General features: G+C 43.5%; 1 protein-coding gene and 1 long non-coding RNA gene across 5 annotated transcripts in view; one reads left to right on the top strand and one right to left on the bottom strand.

Annotated features, from left to right (window-relative positions):
• The window catches only part of LOC103346077 (uncharacterized), a 68,636-nt gene that overhangs the window by 11,478 nt on the left and 37,170 nt on the right, over window positions 1–19,988 (top strand). The window lies entirely within an intron of this gene.
• Window positions 13,125–14,659, bottom strand: LOC108175984 (beta-defensin 103A). The gene is made up of 2 exons (XM_017339331.3): window positions 14,503–14,659; window positions 13,125–13,415 (listed from the first exon to the last, which is right to left on the bottom strand). The coding sequence occupies exons 1-2, from the start codon at window positions 14,558–14,560 to the stop codon at window positions 13,270–13,272; spliced, it is 204 nt and encodes a 67-aa protein (XP_017194820.2). The 5' UTR covers window positions 14,561–14,659; the 3' UTR covers window positions 13,125–13,269.

Here is a 19,988-nt window from a genome sequence, read left to right as displayed (position 1 = left end):
AGTGAAAACCAAAGATCCATTCATTTACAGATATGTAAAGGTATTTAGCTCTTACTTGATTAGATCTCTATTACAGATGCTCTCAGGTATCTTGGGTTTCAAGGTCAAAATAGTAATGGAAGTACTTTTATCAACAGAGGGAGCATTTACTGTAAATGAGTTTGCCAACCCCTTGTACTGTGGGAATCAGAGAACTCAACACTGTGACTTCGTTATGCACTATTAATTTTCATCTCATATACATCACCAGAGATATATATTTCTGGCCTGAAAGAGGGCAACACATTTATCACAAAAGGAAACACCACCAATTACCAAAAGTAAATTACCCAGGATAAGATTTGACAGGGTTGATGTTGTGGGGAGGTCAGTGGGTTAAAGTGGAGCAATTAGAGTAGATTCTGTCATTTAAAATTTGGAGCTTTTTTAAAATCATTTTTACATTAATTTTAATTTTAAAAATTTGTATTATAATGTTGTTTATCTTCAGTACAGAATTTTTAGTCCTTAAATTTTCAAGGGAGTTTGGTGTCTTCCTCACCTTATCTAGCACTGCCTGTTACCTGATACATCTGTCCGAATGAAAATGTTTTTACTCTAACAAGGTCTGGTTTGTTTTTTCAGTCTTGAGAACCTAAGAAATCCAAGGGGTTGTTTTTAAACTGTGGTGTATTGACCCAGAAGCAGGTGATATGTACACCAAGTTAAGAGATAATGGAAAGACACAGGGAGCTGCTCATACATTCAAGACACACTGCAAAATGCATAATTTGATTGCCAAACCCAGCCAGGGAGATAGCACAGGGCTCAGTCAGTATCTGCATTCCTTCCCCTCTCTCCATGGCCACCTCTTCCTCTGTGTTCCATGTTGTTCTCATTGGATTGTGCCTTCAATAAGGACTTGTGTCTCACATGATTTTCCTGAATCTTATTATGTCTACCTGTAAGGAAATACTTTGTCTAACTCCAATATGCCATTAAATTTATACTCATTTGAGAAACAGCCTCTCTTGGCAATGACCACTAGGTAAATGAGTAAGGTAAAGTCCATACATACATGTAGGGATTTCATATCCAAAGAGAAAATTAAAACTGTATTGACATGTGCAGCATGGACTAAGAAGTATAGATCAGGAGATGTGAAAACTTGTGAGGAGGAGAGGATAGCAGGTTTGCTCTACTAGACCATCAGTTATGGTTGTAGTAGGGAAGGGGTATGTGAGTTGGGACTGGAAGGATGAAGCATGGTTTTTCGTGACAATGTGGTAATATGAAGGCATGCAAATGGAAGAAATCAGGAAGAGCAAGGCATACACTGTAGGAAGGCACTGAAAGTCATGGGGAAGTTCAAGAGACTCAACAGCAGCAGGTGTCTGTGAATCTGGAAAGCACAGGAGAACCCAACTGCAGTGTCCCTGAGCTGAAAAGGGTGTCCTTAGGAATTTTACAAAGGGGTCTGCTTGAACCAGCACGATCATCCTAATTACAAGGAGGCCAGAGTCTTTGTCTTTGAACCAAGTGACTTTACATGGTTTACAGCTCTTGTCTGACTGAGGGAGCCATTTCTGAGCCACATTTGTCCCAGTGTTCACTAGGCCTCCTTGTCTCTTCCTTTCTCAGCAGCACTTGGTACCAGGAAAGCTGTGGGTGCCCATCAGTTTGAGTTTTGCATGGCATGTGAACATACAGATGCTGTGTTCTTAAGACAACTCACAGTCTGCCTAGAGTTTTAGTAAAACCTAAAGGATAAAGAAGAGCAATAGATTGCTAGAACTTGCAATACTGGGGCTGGAGTTGTGGCATAGCAGGTAAACCACCACCTGCAATGCTGGCTTGCTCTTTGGGCACCAGTTCCTGTCTAAGCTGCTGCACTTTTGATCCAGATCCTTGTTAATAGCCTAGAAAAGCTGTGGAAGACGGCCCAAGTATTTGGCTCTTGGATTTGACCTGGCCATTTAGGAAGTAACTCAGCAGATGGAAGATTCTCTCTCTCTTTTTTCCCTCTCTCTCTCTCTCTCTCTCCCTCTTTCTGTAACTCTGACTTTTGAATAAATAAATAAATCTTAAAAATAAAAAAAGAATTTGCAATACCATGTCAGAAAGACACCCATCTGTATTGTCATTTTCGATAGGTCTCCACTAAGTTTCTCTCCTAAGGCTGGGGAATGAGACCTGATCCAATGCTTATTTGGACCTATTTTTCCAACAAAGGGACCAGTGTGATAAAAATACAAGCATTACCTATATTTATATACATGGAAATTTGAGTAGATTCTTATTTTCCTAGAAACAGAACTCTACAAGCTTTGGTCCACAGCTGAGTGACTGGGGCCTCTAAATGAGAGGTCCTGGGAATTCAGTTCCTTTACAAAAAAACAGCCTCATAGCCCCTCCTGCATTTTCTTTCTTTTATTTTAATTTTCATTTCTTTTTTATGTTAAAGATTTATTTGTTTGAAAGGCAGAGTTACAGAGAGGCAGAGGCAGAGATAAAGAGAGATCTTCCATCCATTGGTTCATTCCCCAAATGACCACAATGGCCTGAGCTTGGCCAATTCAAAACCAGGAGCCAGGAGCTTCTTCCAAGTCTCCCTCCTGGCTGCAGGAGTCCAGGGACTTGGCCATCTTCTGCTGCTTTCCCAGCACATTAGCAGGGAGCTGAATCTGAAGTTCAGCAGCCAGGACTGAAACTGGTATAATGCTGGCACTGCAGGAGGTGGCTTTTACCTGCCAAGCCACGGTGCTGACTCCACACAAAAGCCAGTGGTTCCAGAATCACAAACAACCAGCAGAGACTTACTAACATTTTGTTTTCTAAGTCACTCCATCAAGTATTTGGGCTGAAATAGGAGAAAAATGTGCAGATGAAAGCACAATTGCTTTATGAAAACTTAGTCACTAGGTAATTTGTAATTGGAAACAAACATAAGTAGTAAAAGTAAACTTTTGTAATGTATTTTCTCGTATCTAAACTCTGGGTTTAATCTCCTATATTTTCCCGCCCTCCCTCCTTCCTCTCTGGCTGTGTTCTAAAGGTCTCTGGTGTCTTTCAGAACTCTGCTGTTCCTCTATAACCCAAATCCATAAGCAAAGTTGATAAAATGATGTATTTCCAATACAGTTTCTAATTGATTCGTTATCTCAGTTTTTTAAAAGTATTTATTTATTTATTTTCAAGGCAAAATGAGAGAGAGAGAGAGAGAGAGAGAGAGAGAGAGAGAGAGAGAGATCTTCTATCTGCTGGTTCACTGAAGAAAGGTTTCAACAGTGGGGGCTGAGCCAGGCCCAAGCCAGGAGCCTGGAACTCCATCAGGGAGCATGTTGGTGGCAGGGATCCAAGTCCTTGGGCCATCTTCTGCTGCCTTCTCAGGTGCATTAGCAGGAAGCAGGATTGGAAATAGAGCAGCTGGGACTTGAATTGGTGCCCATATGGTATAGTGTTGGCATTGCAGGCTCCCCACCTGCTGTACCAAGATGCTGGCCCATTTAATTTCAGGCTTTACTGTCATATTTTCTTTCTCTCTCTTTCCTTTCCACATCCCTCCTTCTTTCATCACTTTTATTCTATTTCATATCAAGGATAAAATCAAGGTTAGGCATCCAGGTTTGAAGACTGCCTTCAGTGGGCTGCCCTGTGCTGTGAACCAGAGTGGCCCTGAAGGGGCTGTGTGTGTTCTCAAGGGCTTTGGGCTGAGATGACTAAGGGACAAGAAGTTACAGGTGCAGCCTTACTCTCTGAGATTCTCCAGGTTACCCTAAGACTCCACACTTTACATATCAATGTTCCTAAAATTATACTCTTCTTCCTTTGAAGAAATCAAAATGTGTTTGTTTTATTTATTTTCTTTCAAAATCACCTAACACAGGTTTCCACCACATGCATGGCTGTCTTAGCAGGAAGATCACAAGGGAATGGAATATGCAAGGTTCTGATTGGCTTCACACCTTTCAAGTTGAAGGCAATGGTGCTTGGTTTTCTTAAGTGATTCACAAATCTACTTGGTCTGCATCTTCCTTAGAAGAAAGAGAGAAAGAAGGGGAGGACTGGGAAAAGAGAGAGATGAGGAGAAGTGAGACAGGAGTGCGAGAGGAGAGAGAGAGAGAGAGAGAGAGAAGGAGGGAAGGAGGGGGGCGAGAGGACAGAGCGAGACTCTATCCCATCTTCTCTGCCCAGCTCTCCTATTTTTCTGCCCCCTACCTTGGCAGAGGTACCGGTAATGCCAGGAATACTGTGAGGAGAACACTGTGGATTTCCAACAATTGATGCCTGCTGAGCTTAGCAAGCTGAGACTGGAGAGGAGGGAGGAGTTCCAGCCTGATTACTCTGTAGAGTTCAGTACTGGCTGTAATTCTAGTATTACAGATTAAAAAGGAAAGTCTACCTGGTGTTTCAGGAATGGATTGCAGAGAGCAAAGCACACCCAGCTGCCCTGATGAAATGAGGGCATGGGAAACCCCTGAGAATCCTCTGCTCCCGCCCTTGGTTCCAGCAGCTTCTTTTGTCTTGATATTTAGGTGCAGGGTATGGACTGGACCTGTCTCTTACGGGAACAGACTTGGAGCAAGTGGCCAGAAGCTCACCTGCCTGCTTTGTGAAACTTTAATATCTACAGGTTGCTTTTCCTGAAGGTCTGGGGACAATCTCAGACCAAAGTGGAAATGAATTCCATACAATCTCACTTATCGCTGGGCCTGCGCAATTCCTGGCGATGAAATAGTCCTTACCTCAACCCAGAAACCCTGACAGTAGTCACAAATTTTCACAGCAAAGGAGGGCTGTGGGGACCAAGGGTGAGAAATGCAAGGGTACATCCTCCCATGGTTAAAGTAGGATGATGAAATTCTAAAATTCAGAATCTTCCCAGTGTGGCAGCAGATGAGTCAGCTGGGTGTGCCAGTCCCTTTGTCAGAGAGAGACTGGGAGTGTGACCCTGTGGCTAGATGCTTCTCTTCAGATTCCATGCTTGACAAAGCAGGGGAGTGGCTCACTCAGCCAGACAGGCAACCTGCAGTTCCACAAAACCCCAGCACCTTGAAGTCTGTGGCCTCTCTGCCGTCCATGGACATGCACCGAGGAGTCTCTGCCCTTTGCAGTCAGTGGAGAAATTTTCTGCATAACCTGGCTCAGGAGGAGCCATGGTAGCCAGTGCTGGGCGGGCCACGCCTCCTCAGAGCCTTCTTGTTCTCTGCTACCAAGAAGCCCACCAAGCAGAAACCCTGGGAGGTGGGAGGTGGGGCTGGCAATTTTCCCAGGGAAAACAAACTGCATAAATTGTGGTTCTTTTCCTCTACGTTTGAAAATACAAGCACATCAGCTTGTATAATCTATAATTCAGAGTCAAATTTGACAGTGCTGTGAGTGACAGCCAAAGTGCTAAAACAAAGGATTTTGTCATGATCTGCTTGATCTCTTCATTTAAATTTATGTTTTAAAGACCCATGGTTGGCCACAGTGTGGAGACTTTCTTTCCTTTTTTATTTGAATATATAATTTATTTTTAGAAAAGATTTTATTTTTTATTTGAGAGGTAGAGTTACAGACAAAGAGAGGGAGAGACAGAGAGAGAGATCTTGCATCTGCTGGTTCACTCCCCAAATGGCCGCAATGGCCAGAGCTGAGCCTAGCCGAAGCCAGAAGCCAGGAGATTCTTCCGGGTCTCCCATGTGGGTTCAAGGAGCAGAAAAGAGAGAAACATGCACAGAGAGATCCATGGCATCTGGGGCTGGATGAGGCCGATGTTGGGAGCCAGGAACTCAATCCAGGAGGAGGCAAGGCACAACAGCTTGAGCTATCTGCACATTGGCAGGAAGCTGGAGTCAGGAACTGGAGCCAGGCTTTGAACCCAGGTACCCTGAAGTGGTACCCAAACGTGTTAACCTGCGTCATAACTGCTGAGCCAAATGCTGGCCCCCAGAGATGTTTATTAACCAACACACATCAACTGTACATAAGTAAGGGGCACAGTGTGCTGCTTCAATACAACCTGCTGCGTCCAAACCAGGGTCATTGCAGTTGCATCCACTCTAACATTTGTCCTTATTTTTGTGTCAGAAGCATAAGAAAGAAAACCCTCTCCACACTGTTATGACTACAGTGGCCCTCCTATGCTCTAGCACACCACAGTGTCACCTCTCACTGTCCCTCCTCCCTGTCCCCAGTCTCTGGGAGCCCTCGACGTCAGAGACCTTTGTACGTGAAGCTGGTGATGGTACTGCGTGGGCAAGATTGGCAATGGCTCTCTTGTTAAGAGAGGAAGTCTCTGATGGAGTGTGACATGGGAGGGCTGGGTGAGGGAGTTGTGGTTAATTCAAGTTGCGTTCCCAGGGCCTGCCCTGTATTCTCCAGCACTGGTGGGATTGTGTTTTCCCAAGCGGTGCGCAGGCTGTATGGAGGAGCAGCTCATTCATCCTCGATGTTGATTTTCTCCAGGCTGCGGAAGCATATGGAAAAACTGAATGTCAAAAAAGCTGATATATGCTCAGCCTAAATTAATAGTCGACTTCTTAAAAAAAAAAAACATTTATCTAAAAGTCAGAGTTACAGAGAGAGAGGGACAGAGAGACAGAGATCTTCCATTCTCTGGTTCACTTCCCAAGTGGCCACAATGCACACCAGGAGCCAGAACTTCATCCAGGTCTCCACATGGGTGCCATGGGCCCAAAACTGGCCCATCTTCTGCTGTTTTCCCCAGGCCATGAGCAGGGAGCTGGATCAGAAATGGAACAGCCGGCCAGAACATGAACCAGGGTCGATACGAGCTGCTGACATCTCAGGCGGCAGCTTTACCTCTTACAACACAATGCCAAACCCAAAAGTCAACTTTTTTATATTTATTGAGTTTCTCTCACCTTTCAGAAAAGACAAAAAGCATGACACTTTATGTTGTTTATCACAGCTTGCATCTTCTAAGAATTAAGAAAAATTCCTACATGAATCTCACAGCACATTTCTATGGATTAAATAGAATAATTCCTTAGTATCATTTGCTATCCAGTCCTTATTCACATTTTCCCTGTTGTTTCACGAAGGACTTTACATCTGCTGATTTTTTCTTTTTCCTGGTCCATTTGTTCATCTAGAGTCACACGTTTCATTGGGTTATTCCTTCTTACGTTTTTGCATGGTTCGAGGAGATGCCATAGTACTGTAAGGGGCTTCATGGTGGTGCAGAGCCTGAATTAAGGCAGCGATCCCATCGTCCTCTTGTTTGGCATCAACCCTCACTTGCGCTTCCCTAATGACTCATAAGCTTCAAGTTATTGTTACAAAGCTCACGCAGTGGCTTAAACATTTACTCCCAGGAGGCTATTTCTCTCCCACTCCTCTTCCAACACAGCCAACCAAAAAGAGCATTTTTGTCTGAGACTTTTTGTCCTGTCTCAGTGCATACCTGAAGGCCCCTGTTAGAGAGGCACAGTCGATCCCAGACATTAAAATCCTCCTGAAATGCCTCAGGCTATACACCTGGGGTGGAAGAGTGCCCCGGAGTGTAGGTGAGGTGATAGAAGCTGCCAAGGACTGCAGACTGAGGGTCTCATCAGGAATTCATGAGATTGCAGCTGCAACTTCTCTCCCAGTACAGCAACATTTGTCCTGGTGACTGCTTATTAGATAGAGACCACCAGAGGGGTAGCTTGCACCAGCACAAACACAGGGTGCGTGATTATTAGGCCGTGTGGGGAAGTATCCAGTTCAGATAGTTCATGAATTTATTTCACAAGCTCATAACAAAGCAAGGCTGTATGCAAACAGTAACCATCAAGTCTGGGCTGAGACCTAGACTCACGTTTCTGTGCCTCAAAGAGGAAATAAGTGCTGTGTCCCCAGACTTCTCCCCTGCAATGGGAAGGAGTGGAGTCTGCCTCCCTGGGGTGGATGGCTCAGGTGGCCCAGGTGTGAGTGGATGCCGCACTCCTGGAGTTATGCTTGGGAAAAGCAAATACTTCCTTATCAATGGATGTAGAAAGCAAGGTTTCTCAGCTCTGTTTCCTCAGGGTTCATTAACTTGTCCTCTTCTCCTGTAGCCAGCTTCACAGCTCCAGAGCTGTGCGGACTCCCAGGGAACCATCCTCAGGAGGGCATGGTGTTTGGTGCGGTGTTCCTCTGCCTCAACCTGACTTAAGTATTGGACTTGCATTTTCTGAGTGAGACTGTGGAGCACACACAAGGCAGGGTGGTGGTGTCTAGAGACTGAGTGTGTGGGGCAGGTGGCTTGGCCACTTGGAGCTTGTGCCTGCCTGGAGCAGCCTGGGTGCCTTGGAGCTGAGCCTGGCCTTAGCTGCAGTAGCAGCAGCCTTGTCTGGGAAAAAAGGAGCCTCTCCACATGGGGCAGCACTGGGACTTCTTGCCTGTCATTTCTGAGTCATCCCCAGAGCCTCCCAGGAATATTCAGCCCTAGGACAGGCACCACAGGTGCTCTGACAGTGAACTGCCAGCAATTGATTGCACAACAAGCATACACACGTGGTGGTGAAGCATGTCACAGAGTTAATAAATTCTTCAGAGCTTCTAGAATTGTTCAAGGAATTTTCCCAGACTCAGACATGGAAATTAAGTTTGAGAAAGGCAATCACATTCAACAGAGAAGGATTTTTTTATATATAAAGTTTCAGATGAATCAATTGTTAGCAAGTAAGACTTTAATATTTCCTTGTTATTGAAGACGTAGAATTGTGTGCATAGGAAAGAGTATTGAATTAAGTAGAAACCATGTAGCCAATTTTAGTTTCTTGTGGGCCTCTACATCTGATAGGAAAATTCAGAAGAAATGTTAAAATTCCATTGTATGAATTCACATTTAAATTTAAATTCAAACTTGGATAAAAATGATTTGTCTAGGGTTAATGTTTTGTTCTTTTTATTTTTTTAAACTATTTATTTTAAAGGCAGAATTAAATAGAGGCAGATACGGGGGGAGAGAGAGAGAGAGAGAGAGAGAGAGAGAGAGAGAGAGCGAGCTTCCATCCACTTGTTCACTCCCCAACTGGCCGGAGTGGCTGGAGCTGGGCCAGGCCAAAGCCAGGAGCAAGAAGCTTCATCTGGGTATTCCACATGCATGCAGATGCCCAGGGGCTTAGGACATCTTTTATTGCTTTCCCAGGTGCATTAGCAGGGAGCTGGATCAAGAGTGGAGCAACCAGGACTTGGACCAGCACCCATATGGGATTGCTGGCACTGCAGGCAGAGGCTTTACCCACTATGCCACAGCACCAGCCCCTAATGTTTTGTTAAAAATTTTTCACTGAATTATCAGCTGAAGTTGCATGAGAGCTTACATTTTTTTTTTTTAATTTTTTTTGACAGGCAGAGTGGACAGTGAGAGAGAGAGACAGAGAGAAAGGTCTTCCTTTGCCGTTGGTTCACCCTCCAATGGCCGCCGCGGCCGGCGCGCTGCGGCCGGCGCACCGCGCTGATCCGATGGCAGGAGCCAGGAGTCAGGTGCTTTTCCTGGTCTCCCATGGGGTGCAGGGCCCAAGCACCTGGGCCATCCTCCACTGCACTCCCTGGCCACAGCAGAGGGCTGGCCTGGAAGAGGGGCAACCGGGACAGAATCTGGCGCCCCGACCGGGACTAGAACCCGGTGTGCCGGCGCCGCTAGGCGGAGGATTAGCCTAGTGAGCCGCGGCGCCAGCCCCGAGAGCTTACATTTGAAACTAGTTTAGCCCAATGTTGTCGCAGTTATAAGATATTCTTGTTGCTTCTGCAACACTTGCATTGGTAAATTCTTCTCAAAATTAAAAAGTGAAGTTGCTCAAATCTAATGAATGAGTTTGCAGAAAAGTGGGTTTGGAAATTTTATGACCAAGGAAGGTATTGTATGAATAAATTATTACTCTATTAAAATTATGGCACTGAATACACTTTTTTTGCAATTTGCAAACTTACATTGTTATTCATGTATGATTTTTGTCTCTATTAAATTCTATAAATGATAAAATATTTTAAAGGTAAAAGCTGTGTATGTTTCTACCTTTAACAACACATCCCTGCTTTTTTAACATAGTGTCCTGCATTTTCATTTTGCACTGGACCTTGCATGTTTTGTAGTCAGCCTTGTTATGGCCACTTATTTATTTGGAAGGTAGAGTGGGAGGGAGAGAGGGATAGAGACTGATTTTCTAACTATTGGATCATTGCCCAAATGCCTTGAATCGCCAGACCTGGGCCTGGATGAAGCCAGGAACCAGGAACTTCCTCTGGGTCGCCCATGTGGGTGGGAGGGACTCATGTATTTGGACTATCACCCATCACCTTCCCAGGTGATTAGCAGGAAGCTGGATTGGAAGCAGAGTAGCCAGGACTATCCCAAGCAGCAGCCTAATTCACTGTGCCACAACACCTGCCCTTTTTTATAAGTAATTCCATCTAATTCTCATTAGTTAACCTGCCAGGGAGGTGTTACCAAAGGTTAAAAGGCATGTTCAAGGTCATCTGGTTACTAAGTGGTGGGAGATGTAATTTGGAACAAAATCAACCTCTATGGTCACACAATCACTGGTGTTCTGATAAATTCGCCTCTTCATTCTCCACAAACCAAAAGCTAGAGTAATTCCCAGCTAAGCATCAGCCTCCCTGGAAGCTACCTTCCTCCTCTCAAAGCTCCAGAGATAATTGGAGGGGTAAGATAAGAATTTGTCCAGGCCTTATGGAAGGTGAGCAATGAGTATGCAAACTACTGCCACCTGGTGGCAGCTGTCAGTCAGTGGCCATAAGAGGTAGATTCCTCTCATGCTCCTGTTTGCCTGAGGGTGGGTGTGTGTGCCTGAGGCTTCTGGTAGTTAATTGCTTTCCCCTTAATAAACGTGGTGAAGTTTCTAACACTTTTATTGATCATCTCAGATAATCAGCTTTTCATTTTTAAAAGCTATTGTGTGTCCATTTTCCTTTTTCCATTTTTATTCTTTTTATTTACCTTTGCTACTGAGTAGTTCTCTTAGCTTTCTGTTGTGGTGGTGTGGTGGTTATTGAAAATTGTCTTTCATTATTTGAGAAGCGTTTTTACCTTCATATGTGACATATATATGATTTTTGATGGCGTGGAATTACTCCAGTTTTTTATTCTGGTATGTAATTTCATTAATTAAAAAATAGTAAATTTGTGAATTTATAGTCTCACTAAATGTGGAAAGCAATAGGTCACTATTTCCTTCACTCTATCTGCCCTCCCCCAACTTCCGTCTGGCTCCCAATACACAGAGGTGCCAGGAAACTTGAGGTGTTCATGTAGGCACTCTGTTTCTTCTCTCGGCTTCATTTCACTATTTGCGATGGTGAAGGTGCAGCTTACTGATCTTCCCTCTGCAATCTCATTCACAACGAATGCAGCTTAGAATACTTTCTTACTCAAATACGTGTTGTTCTTGTGGCTCTTTATATTTTCATTTCTCTCCTTATCATGACCAGTTTGCTTTATAGCCTTGGACATAATTTATAAAATGTGTCATCACCCTTAACTCTGTTTTCAGTCACACTAGTTTGTCAACCCAGGTGTGTTTTTATTAATAAACTTTTCTGCTCATTATGGGTCATGGTTTCCTGTTTGCAATTTTTTTTTTTTTTTTGAAACAAGATACTACAAACCTTGGGTTGTTGAGTGAGGATTTTGGCTGCTTCCTTTTGAAGATCAGCAGCCTTTAATCTGCTCACACTGGGATTTCTTACAGAGCAGCCCCTTTCAAGAGTAGTTTATAAGAGTTTGTTCGAATCCTTGCTGAGCAGTTTAACCAGGAACCAAATAGTTGCACTTCATATACGATGCTTTTGTGGGGCCCTGGTGTTTCTGCATGTATCTAGTGGAAATAGAAATTATTTTCAGCCCTGTGTTTGATCTGGAATTGTCATCCAAAATTTGGGGTGTCTTTGTTTTCCTCTGGCCTTGTCATGTTTTATTCCAAGCATGCCCAGATCAGTGGTGGAAGGACCTACACACACACACACACACACACACACACACACGTAGCACTCAGGAGCTCTGTCTTCTTCCAGATGCCTCCCACTCTGGTATTCTCCCTGGAAATGGGGGTGTCTTGTGCCACCTGGACTCTGGTGTGAGTCCCGTCAATGGGGCAGCACTGTGGGCCTCCAAGTCCTCCTCCCCATGCCATGTAGTCAGCTGGGCAGTCTCAGCGCCCACTTCATTTGTCTTTCTTTCCACAATCCCAGTCCTACACTGCTTTTTGATCAGTGGCTGAAAGCAGCCATCTTGCATCTTTTGTCTGGTTCTCCATGGTGAGGGCAAGTCCTCTAGCAGCTAATCCTGTTGTGACGGAAGGTGAGGTGCTCCCAGCTCTCTTGTCTTTCCTCCCTTGTGCCTTGTTGGAGGCTGGTGTCAGGGAGGATGGGTAGTTCTGTATCCACATTGAGACAACACTCAGGCAGGAAACGGTGGGACCTCGAATGACTTGAATGTGTCTCAGCTCAACACATGCTTGTGGATCGTCTTTCACACCCAGAGCATTCACCTAGCAGGACACAGATGACCTTGGCGAGGTGCTTGCTCCTCAAGACCCTGCGATCCGATATGGAGATTGGCTCCACCCAGAAGTGCACGGTGTAAAACCCCAGCAAGATTCCGAGAGGATGACTCAGGCCAGAACTCTGTGGTGCCTGGGAAAGATCCTCTCTATTTATTTAGGAAATCAGATCTGTTTCCACAAAGGAGGCAGAATTGGGGACGACGCCCTTGGGGTGGTTAAAGTGTGGAGATGAGGTTGGAAGGCTGATTCTGCATCGCATGTGAGTGAACCAGAGCAGAGTCATGTGGTGGGAAAGCAAAGGGAATATCTGGGAGGAGCCAGCTTCCTCATTCCTCTGAGGAGTAAAGTTTTCCAGAGGATTCAGGATTAGGAGAGGAAGTCCAGGGAAGAGGGTGTAGAAAATTCAAAGGCAGGGGACACAAGAGAGCAGAGAGAGTATTGCGGGAGGACAAGGAGTCCAATTTCACTGGGGTATAAAATTGACAAAAGAAATATAACATGATAATCATGGGTGCCTTTGTAGATTCCTGGGGAGATTTCACTTTATTTAAATGAAAAAGGAACCATAAGGTTTAGTTGTCTATTTGGTAACAACCACTACAATAACCAGAATTTTTTTTTAACTTTTATTTAATGAATATAAATTTCCAAAGTACAGCTTATGGATAATAACCAGAATTTTTAAAGTGATCAAACTTCTACCATTTTTCTTTAAAAAAATTATTTTATTTTTACAAACTTTAAGAAGGAATTCCCCCACTTGACAAGGTTCTCCTGAAGTTCTGGATATTTTTTATTTCTTTGTTCGGCAGCACTTTCGGCCACGCAGAGAACAATGGCCAATCTGTTCCTCCTTTGGAAGGCAGCTAAGCAAAGCACATCGGCCCCTTCTTAGCTTGCAGTAATATTTATGTGCTGCATTTATGAGTCCTCCATTGCCTGCATTGAAAAAGCAAAGCATTTGAGAAAGTTTAGCAGGAATTTTTGTACAAATACGAAGCTGTTGGAATTCCTCAGATAACACATCTGTTGCCTTTCTGTCATTTCTTTCTTTTTTCTTTTTCTACATCAAGAGTCAATCAAAAAGGTAGTACTAAGCAAGCATTAGACAATGTTGCAGGTTGAAGCTCCACTGTGGACCCACAGCAGTGCTGAGAAAGGAGGGAGACCACGGGACCTCCTATAGGGATGTGTGAGGGACCAGGGCAGGGGGAGCAGAACTGCAACTCAAGTGGCCCAAAGATTCTCTATTCAACCATTAACTTAGCAAAATGGAGGTCTGAGCTTCTGTTCTCAGATCAAATCTTCCCTGTTGGAATAAAAGCTTTTTATATTACCTTTTTCACATATAAAACAGACTTCCAGTACAAGGTGCTTGAGGGGTGCAGTTTTGTGAACTGTTTAGTTTCTTAAGAGTGGCTCAGAAAGTCTAGGAAGCCTGCTTTAGGCTTTTTGATGTGTATTGTCAGAAAACAAAATAAAGTTGTTTGTTCCCAAGCAATGAAATGTGTTTTACAACAAAATGGATGTCATTGGAGACCATTTTGCTTAGTGAAATAAACCAGTCCCCAAAAGACCAATATCATTTATCCTAATTTGTGGTAACTAATATGCAGAGTGCAAAAAAGTAATCTGTATGAGCAAAATTGACATTTTAAGATTTTATTATTGCTCGTAGCCCTTGTCTATATTCTAGAAGAACAGTGGTTTTTCTACTTAAGACTTGCTGAATTCTTTATTTAATGGAGGGTTAAGTTTGTGATTATAATGTAAATTGAAAGTATTCCATTGTAAAAGTTAAAAAAAAAAAACAAGAAAGGCAGGAGGAGGGAGTGTGGGAGAGAGGGAGGGAAGGTGGGGTGGAAAATATAATTATGCTCTTAAAGCTGTATATATAAAATACATGAAATTTGTTCCCCTTATATGACTAAAAACAATTTTTAAAAATCTCCCAGAAGAAGGCAAAAGAGCTGACTGAATTCCACATTCCCAGTTCCCTCGCCCCTTGCTGCCCAGCCCATCTTACCTGGAACAGGCACCAAGAATAGGAAGAGTAATGCAAACAGGAGATAATGGATCCTCATGGCTGACAGGCTTCACAACTAGACTGGATCGAGAGTTGCTTGCTTACTTTATAAATGTCCCAGCCACTGGTAGAAGCAAGCGATGGCTGCAATTCTTGTAATGGTACAGTGATGACACTATGACATACTTCCTGATGCATCATACTGGCGCTTCCCAGCACAGCATACACACCCACTCACCCAGGAGCTAATTACAAGCCTAATGGTGCCCCAAAGCCTGACAGGGCTGTGTGCCTCTCCTTGTGTCGTCTGGGGCTTGTCTCTATGTGGCTCAGGTCTGGTTGTGGGTGCAGACAGGGCTTATGTGGGCAAGATCTTGCTTCTTTTGCAAGTGGTACAAGTAGCTTGGGGCTGACTTGTCCACACTGTAGTACTTTTAAACTTTTTGCCTCTTCTTACACTATACCCAGCATTTTAGCTCTCAACCCTAATAGCATTTCTCGGACATCCTGGGAATCAGTTCATTCCATCTGTGGACTTATTCCAAATCTTGGGACAGGATTGGCTTTTAGGAGGTGAAGAAAGGCAGGAAAATGGACCATATTCTAGAGCCACTGACCCCATGGCTTCTGGCCAATGTAAGGGAGCTATAACCTGAGAAAAACACTTCTTGCACTTCATTTTTGCCTTACCTATTACATTTATGGGTCAAGAAACTGTCCTTAGAGGGAAAGAATGCAGGATGATATAGTTAATGCATGAGCGTCTTTTCCTTAGGGACAACACTCACTCCCTATACAAAAGAGGGCCTTCACAAGATGCATTTCAGGAAAATTCAGCAACGTCCAGGGATTAGGTGATTTCCATTGGCTACAGAGTCCCATAGGAAAAACTGCATGTTAAAGAAAAATAAACTATTAGATGTGGGGGTGGTTGTGGCACAGTGGGCTAACCACCACTTGGCTTCCGCACATCCCATATTGGAGTGTCTGGTTTGAGTTCTCATTACTCCATACTTTTGAACAAGCTTCCTGCTAATGTGCTGGTAGGCACCAGATGATGGTCCAAGTCCTTGGGTCCCTGCCATCCATGTGGGAGACTCAAATGGAGTGTGCCTGGTTCCTGGCTTCAGTGTAGCCTGGCCCTAGCTATTCCGGCATTTGGAGAGTAAACCAACAAATGCAAGATATCTCTCTCTTTCGCTCTTCCTTTCTGTCTCTCTCTCTCTCTCCATCTCTTTCACTATACCTTTAAATAAAATCTTTCAAAAATTTTTATTTAAATAAAGAACAAATTTAATGTATTTCATATATACAGTTTTAAAGCATAATGATGCTTCCCACCTCACCCTCTCTTCTTCCCTCACTCTCCCCTCTTATTTTTGCTTTTTAATTTTTACAATGACATACTTTCAATTTAGTCCACGATCAGAAATAAATCTTAAAGAAAAACTATTAGACCATAAACTATGGAGGAAGTCAATCAGTGGGTTGTTAATTGTTGATAGATGTTTAAATTGTAAGCTGAGGTAACCATGACTTTGCCTGGCTATTGCAAATGTATGACTGTATTTATAACGGATTCACCAAGGTTCTGAGGTGTGTTGTGGGAGTGTGTATTCAGGATTTTGGCCCACAGTTGGGTTCAGTGAGCACAAGTTGTGCGTCTCAGTGTATGTGCTCAGTGCAGGTGAGAAAACAAGGAGAGTGAGACACAAAGAGGGACCTGTCCTGTTTCTCTTTCTCTCAAAGTGCATCAAATGGGAAGAAGTCAAATAATAATTACAGGGTGGATTCTGATATGTGTCATTGTAAGAGTTCAAATGCAGGGCTGAGGAAAATTCAAAGGCAATTCATATTGTAGACTAGGTTTAGATCAGCAGATTTAAGATGACTTTGGAGTTGTAAACACCTCATGTCTTCTAAAATCAAACTTTCCTCTTAAGTTGAGGATTTGAGACAAGGCAATTGGAAATATTTGTAACTGCGGGACATGAGTGTGGGTGGAGTACTTACAGACTTGGTGGTGTTACTCTGCCTCCTAGGATAGAAGTGACACAGCAGGCAGGGTGTTGTAGAGGGTTATAACCCATTCTCAGCCCAGGTGCAGGGCTAGACTCACAAAACCATCATGTCACTGGAAAGGCTAGAAAGGACCGATTTTTTCCACATGGAGAACAGACCACCACATGGAGGTGAACTGTTGGCCCAACCTGTCATTTCACAGACTGGGAGGCACTTGAGGGAATACCACTGTTTCATAAGAGGCTGTTTGGAAACAAAAGCCACTTTTCCTTGCAGACTCATGTGGAAGCTGGGGTTATGGCAGTCACCACTTACAACACCAATTTGGAGGAACGTTTCTGTGTTTTGAGGAAATTATGAAAGTAACAGTTGTTTAGGATGAAATGGCACGTGACAGAAGACAGAGATAGGACTTTGCTTTTTCTATACTCCAGGGAACCACTATGAATCCTTGCATTCTTTCTTTTTTGGTTTACTGCAACTTCTTTTATGTCAAGATATTTCAGCCTCTCGAGTGGTAGTGGTTACACATGCACTCTCTGACAGATGAGCAGATGACTGCATACCTGCAGTCTCACAGCACTGACAAGAGTTGTGTTTTGTCCTTTTCCTGCCATTGGGGCTTTGAATCACGGGGCTCAGAAATGCGCTGGAAACTATTGCACGAGGTGCACTTGTAGCCCTAACAGCACTTCCCCAGTGTTGTTTAGAGGAGAAAGCAGGCGATACTTCAGTGATTTACCTTTCCTAAGTCAGACTTTCCTCTAATCATTTTTTTAAAAGTCGCTGTAAAAATATGAAACAGATTTGATTGATACAAGTTTTCGGTTGAGGGAAAAGTGATGTGGTGGACAAACACTGGTTTTGGAGTGCGCAGTTACCAGTTTCACCTCCAATCTGTCCTTCTTTATGTGCATAAATTACCTAAGGTATTTGAGCATTTGTACCTCAACAGTAAGTCACAGAGAACAATGTATTTCCTGTTTAGCCCATAACAAAAGCCCTATGGGTTAATGGTGTGAAACTGACTTGTGAACTGCAACTGTGTGATCATGCATCACCCCAGGTATCACTCATGGGGCTCTCAGGGAGAGTGACTGAGAAGAGTGTCAACAGCAAGACAATGTAGACACTGTAGCATGGGAATTCTAGGAAGGAAATTCAATATTTCATATTTTTTTCATTTGTTTATTTTTTTGGTCTGGACATACTCTAAGAGTGGCTTAGCAGTTCTCTTTGTGGCCAGGTTAAGGTCACCATGATCATAATTATGTGAGTTAGATAGGTTGAAATGGACATTGTGGGGTAGGCTTTTGGTGCAGCAGTTTGAAGATGTTGGTGGGATGCCCGCAGTCCATATTGGAGTGCCTAGGTTTGGACTTGAGTCTTGGCTCCTCTTCTGTTTGCACACTTTGAGAGGCAACAGGTGATGTATCAATACTGCAGTCCCAGCCACCCATGGAGGAGACCCAGACTGCTGTACCAGTTTCAGGCTTTGACTTGGTCTGGCCCCTGCTGTTGTAGGCATTTGAAGAATGAGTGCACTAGCACATGGGAGATCTCTCTATATATCCCTCTCTCTCTCTCTTTCTGCATGTCAAATGAAATAAAAATAATTTTAAAGTGGACATTGTCCTAATTTTACAAGGCTTTATTTGTACGAGGCTTAGTGGTTGAATGACTCTCAGTAAATGGCTATGTTGTGACTTGAAGCCAGGCAGCATTGCCAAACACTCCTCTGCCTGCTCTCACATAATCCCTTGCCTGCTGTGCCAGATTTTGCACTGCGGGGAACCACGTATGTGCCCAGGAACCCCTGCCAAACAGAGGTTGCCACATAGATTGCGGGGCACTGGCAGAAGATGTGAGGGCAGGAGTTGATAAAGGAAATTTCTATTCCTGTACTTCTGAAGGCACCTCTTATGTGGGCTCCCATTCCTACTGGAAAGCTGCCCATCCACAGGCCAGCCTGCATGAGGCATGTGCTCCATTGCTCCAGCTTCTGGGTGATCCATGGCTTAGGCTTTGAGAATATCCCTGCCTTTAGCACTGGAATCATAGGAAGAGCAGTACCTTTCTGCCATGGCAAATTGAGTCGACCTACCATATATTATGGCTTCTCAGTTTTCCTATCACCTAAATAACTAATTCCCTATATTGAACCCCTCCAATCTGAAATCCCTAAATTCACTGGTTTCCCTTATTGGATTCTGACTATCTTCAAAGTGCATTATTAAAAATCTGCTTTCTTTCCTTTGTGATCTAGGATTTTCTCCACACTATCTTCCTGTATACTTTATCAACATCTAAGATTAGTATAATTCCACATCTGTAGTATGTTGGGGAGTTGCCAGATTGATAACTTAATTGTGGTCCATTGTTCATACTTGTCACAATTGTGTATGTTTCTTTTATTTTTTAAAGATTTATTTGACAATTGCGTATGTTTCCATGGTAGGTATGTATGGGAGACAATTTCTAGCATTTTCTCTGTTATTTTTGCTTATTATTTATATCCAAAAGAACATAAACAAGGAAATAGGAGAAACAAAACTTTTCCCAGATGTGTAATTTTAGATGATTTTTTTTCCCAAGAAAGGCGGCAAACATAGGTCTTCAGTCTGGGATCATCTCTGGAGGTATATTTTTTCCTCATGGTGGTTTGCTTCTAACTTTGCTTACCTTGCTCTGTTTTGCATAATCATGTGTTTGCACATCTCCTAGTGGCATCTAAACTATGATAGTTCTGAAAGATACTGACTTCCCTTAAACCCAGATCAGCGACCACTTCATCACAGGGGGTTAGGGAAGCATAGGCTTTATTTAACACTGGATAACTGAGTTGTCTGTCTCCACCAAGTCTTCTGGGTGAGGACTAACACTTCATTTCTTCCTCAGGCAGCAAACTTTATTTGCATTGTTGCATCTTGCAGGCAGGTACACACATTGTTGGCCTTTTGGCTTCCTGCAGACACCCCTAAATTCTGCACACTTGATTGGATATTGCAATCCATTCACTGGACAGAGAGAGGAGAGTGGGAAGAAAATATCAGTAGAAGGGAGAGGCAAAGAGAGGGTGTACAAAGAAGAAATATGAGTTGCGTATGATGGGCCTGTGGCTCAGCATGAGTCACAGGACTCGAGATCTGGCCAATCTGGCAGAACAGGCAGAGAGACAGAGTTCTCCAGGAGCAGGAGCACAGCGGTGGGAAAGCATAGGGCTGGTATGGGGAGAAATGGGTAGTCCAGTCTAGCCAAAGTCTAGTGCACAAATTTGCATTTGATTTGGTAGACAACTGGGGACTATGAATTCATGGAAAACTAAACCAAAGATTTAAATCATCTGAAATTCAGACTTCAATGGCGATTCCTTAAAGACTGAGAAGGGTTAAGAAAGTTGTACATACACTTAATTAAGAGAGTCTGCTGTTTAGTCTTTCAAAATCTTTATATTTTTAAATGTA

The sequence above is a fragment of the Oryctolagus cuniculus genome, chromosome 8, assembly GCF_964237555.1.
Source record: "Oryctolagus cuniculus chromosome 8, mOryCun1.1, whole genome shotgun sequence".
Lineage (NCBI taxonomy): Eukaryota > Metazoa > Chordata > Mammalia > Lagomorpha > Leporidae > Oryctolagus > Oryctolagus cuniculus.
The sequence above is the reverse complement of the archived record's forward strand: the minus strand, read 5'-3'. Positions and strand labels throughout refer to the sequence as shown.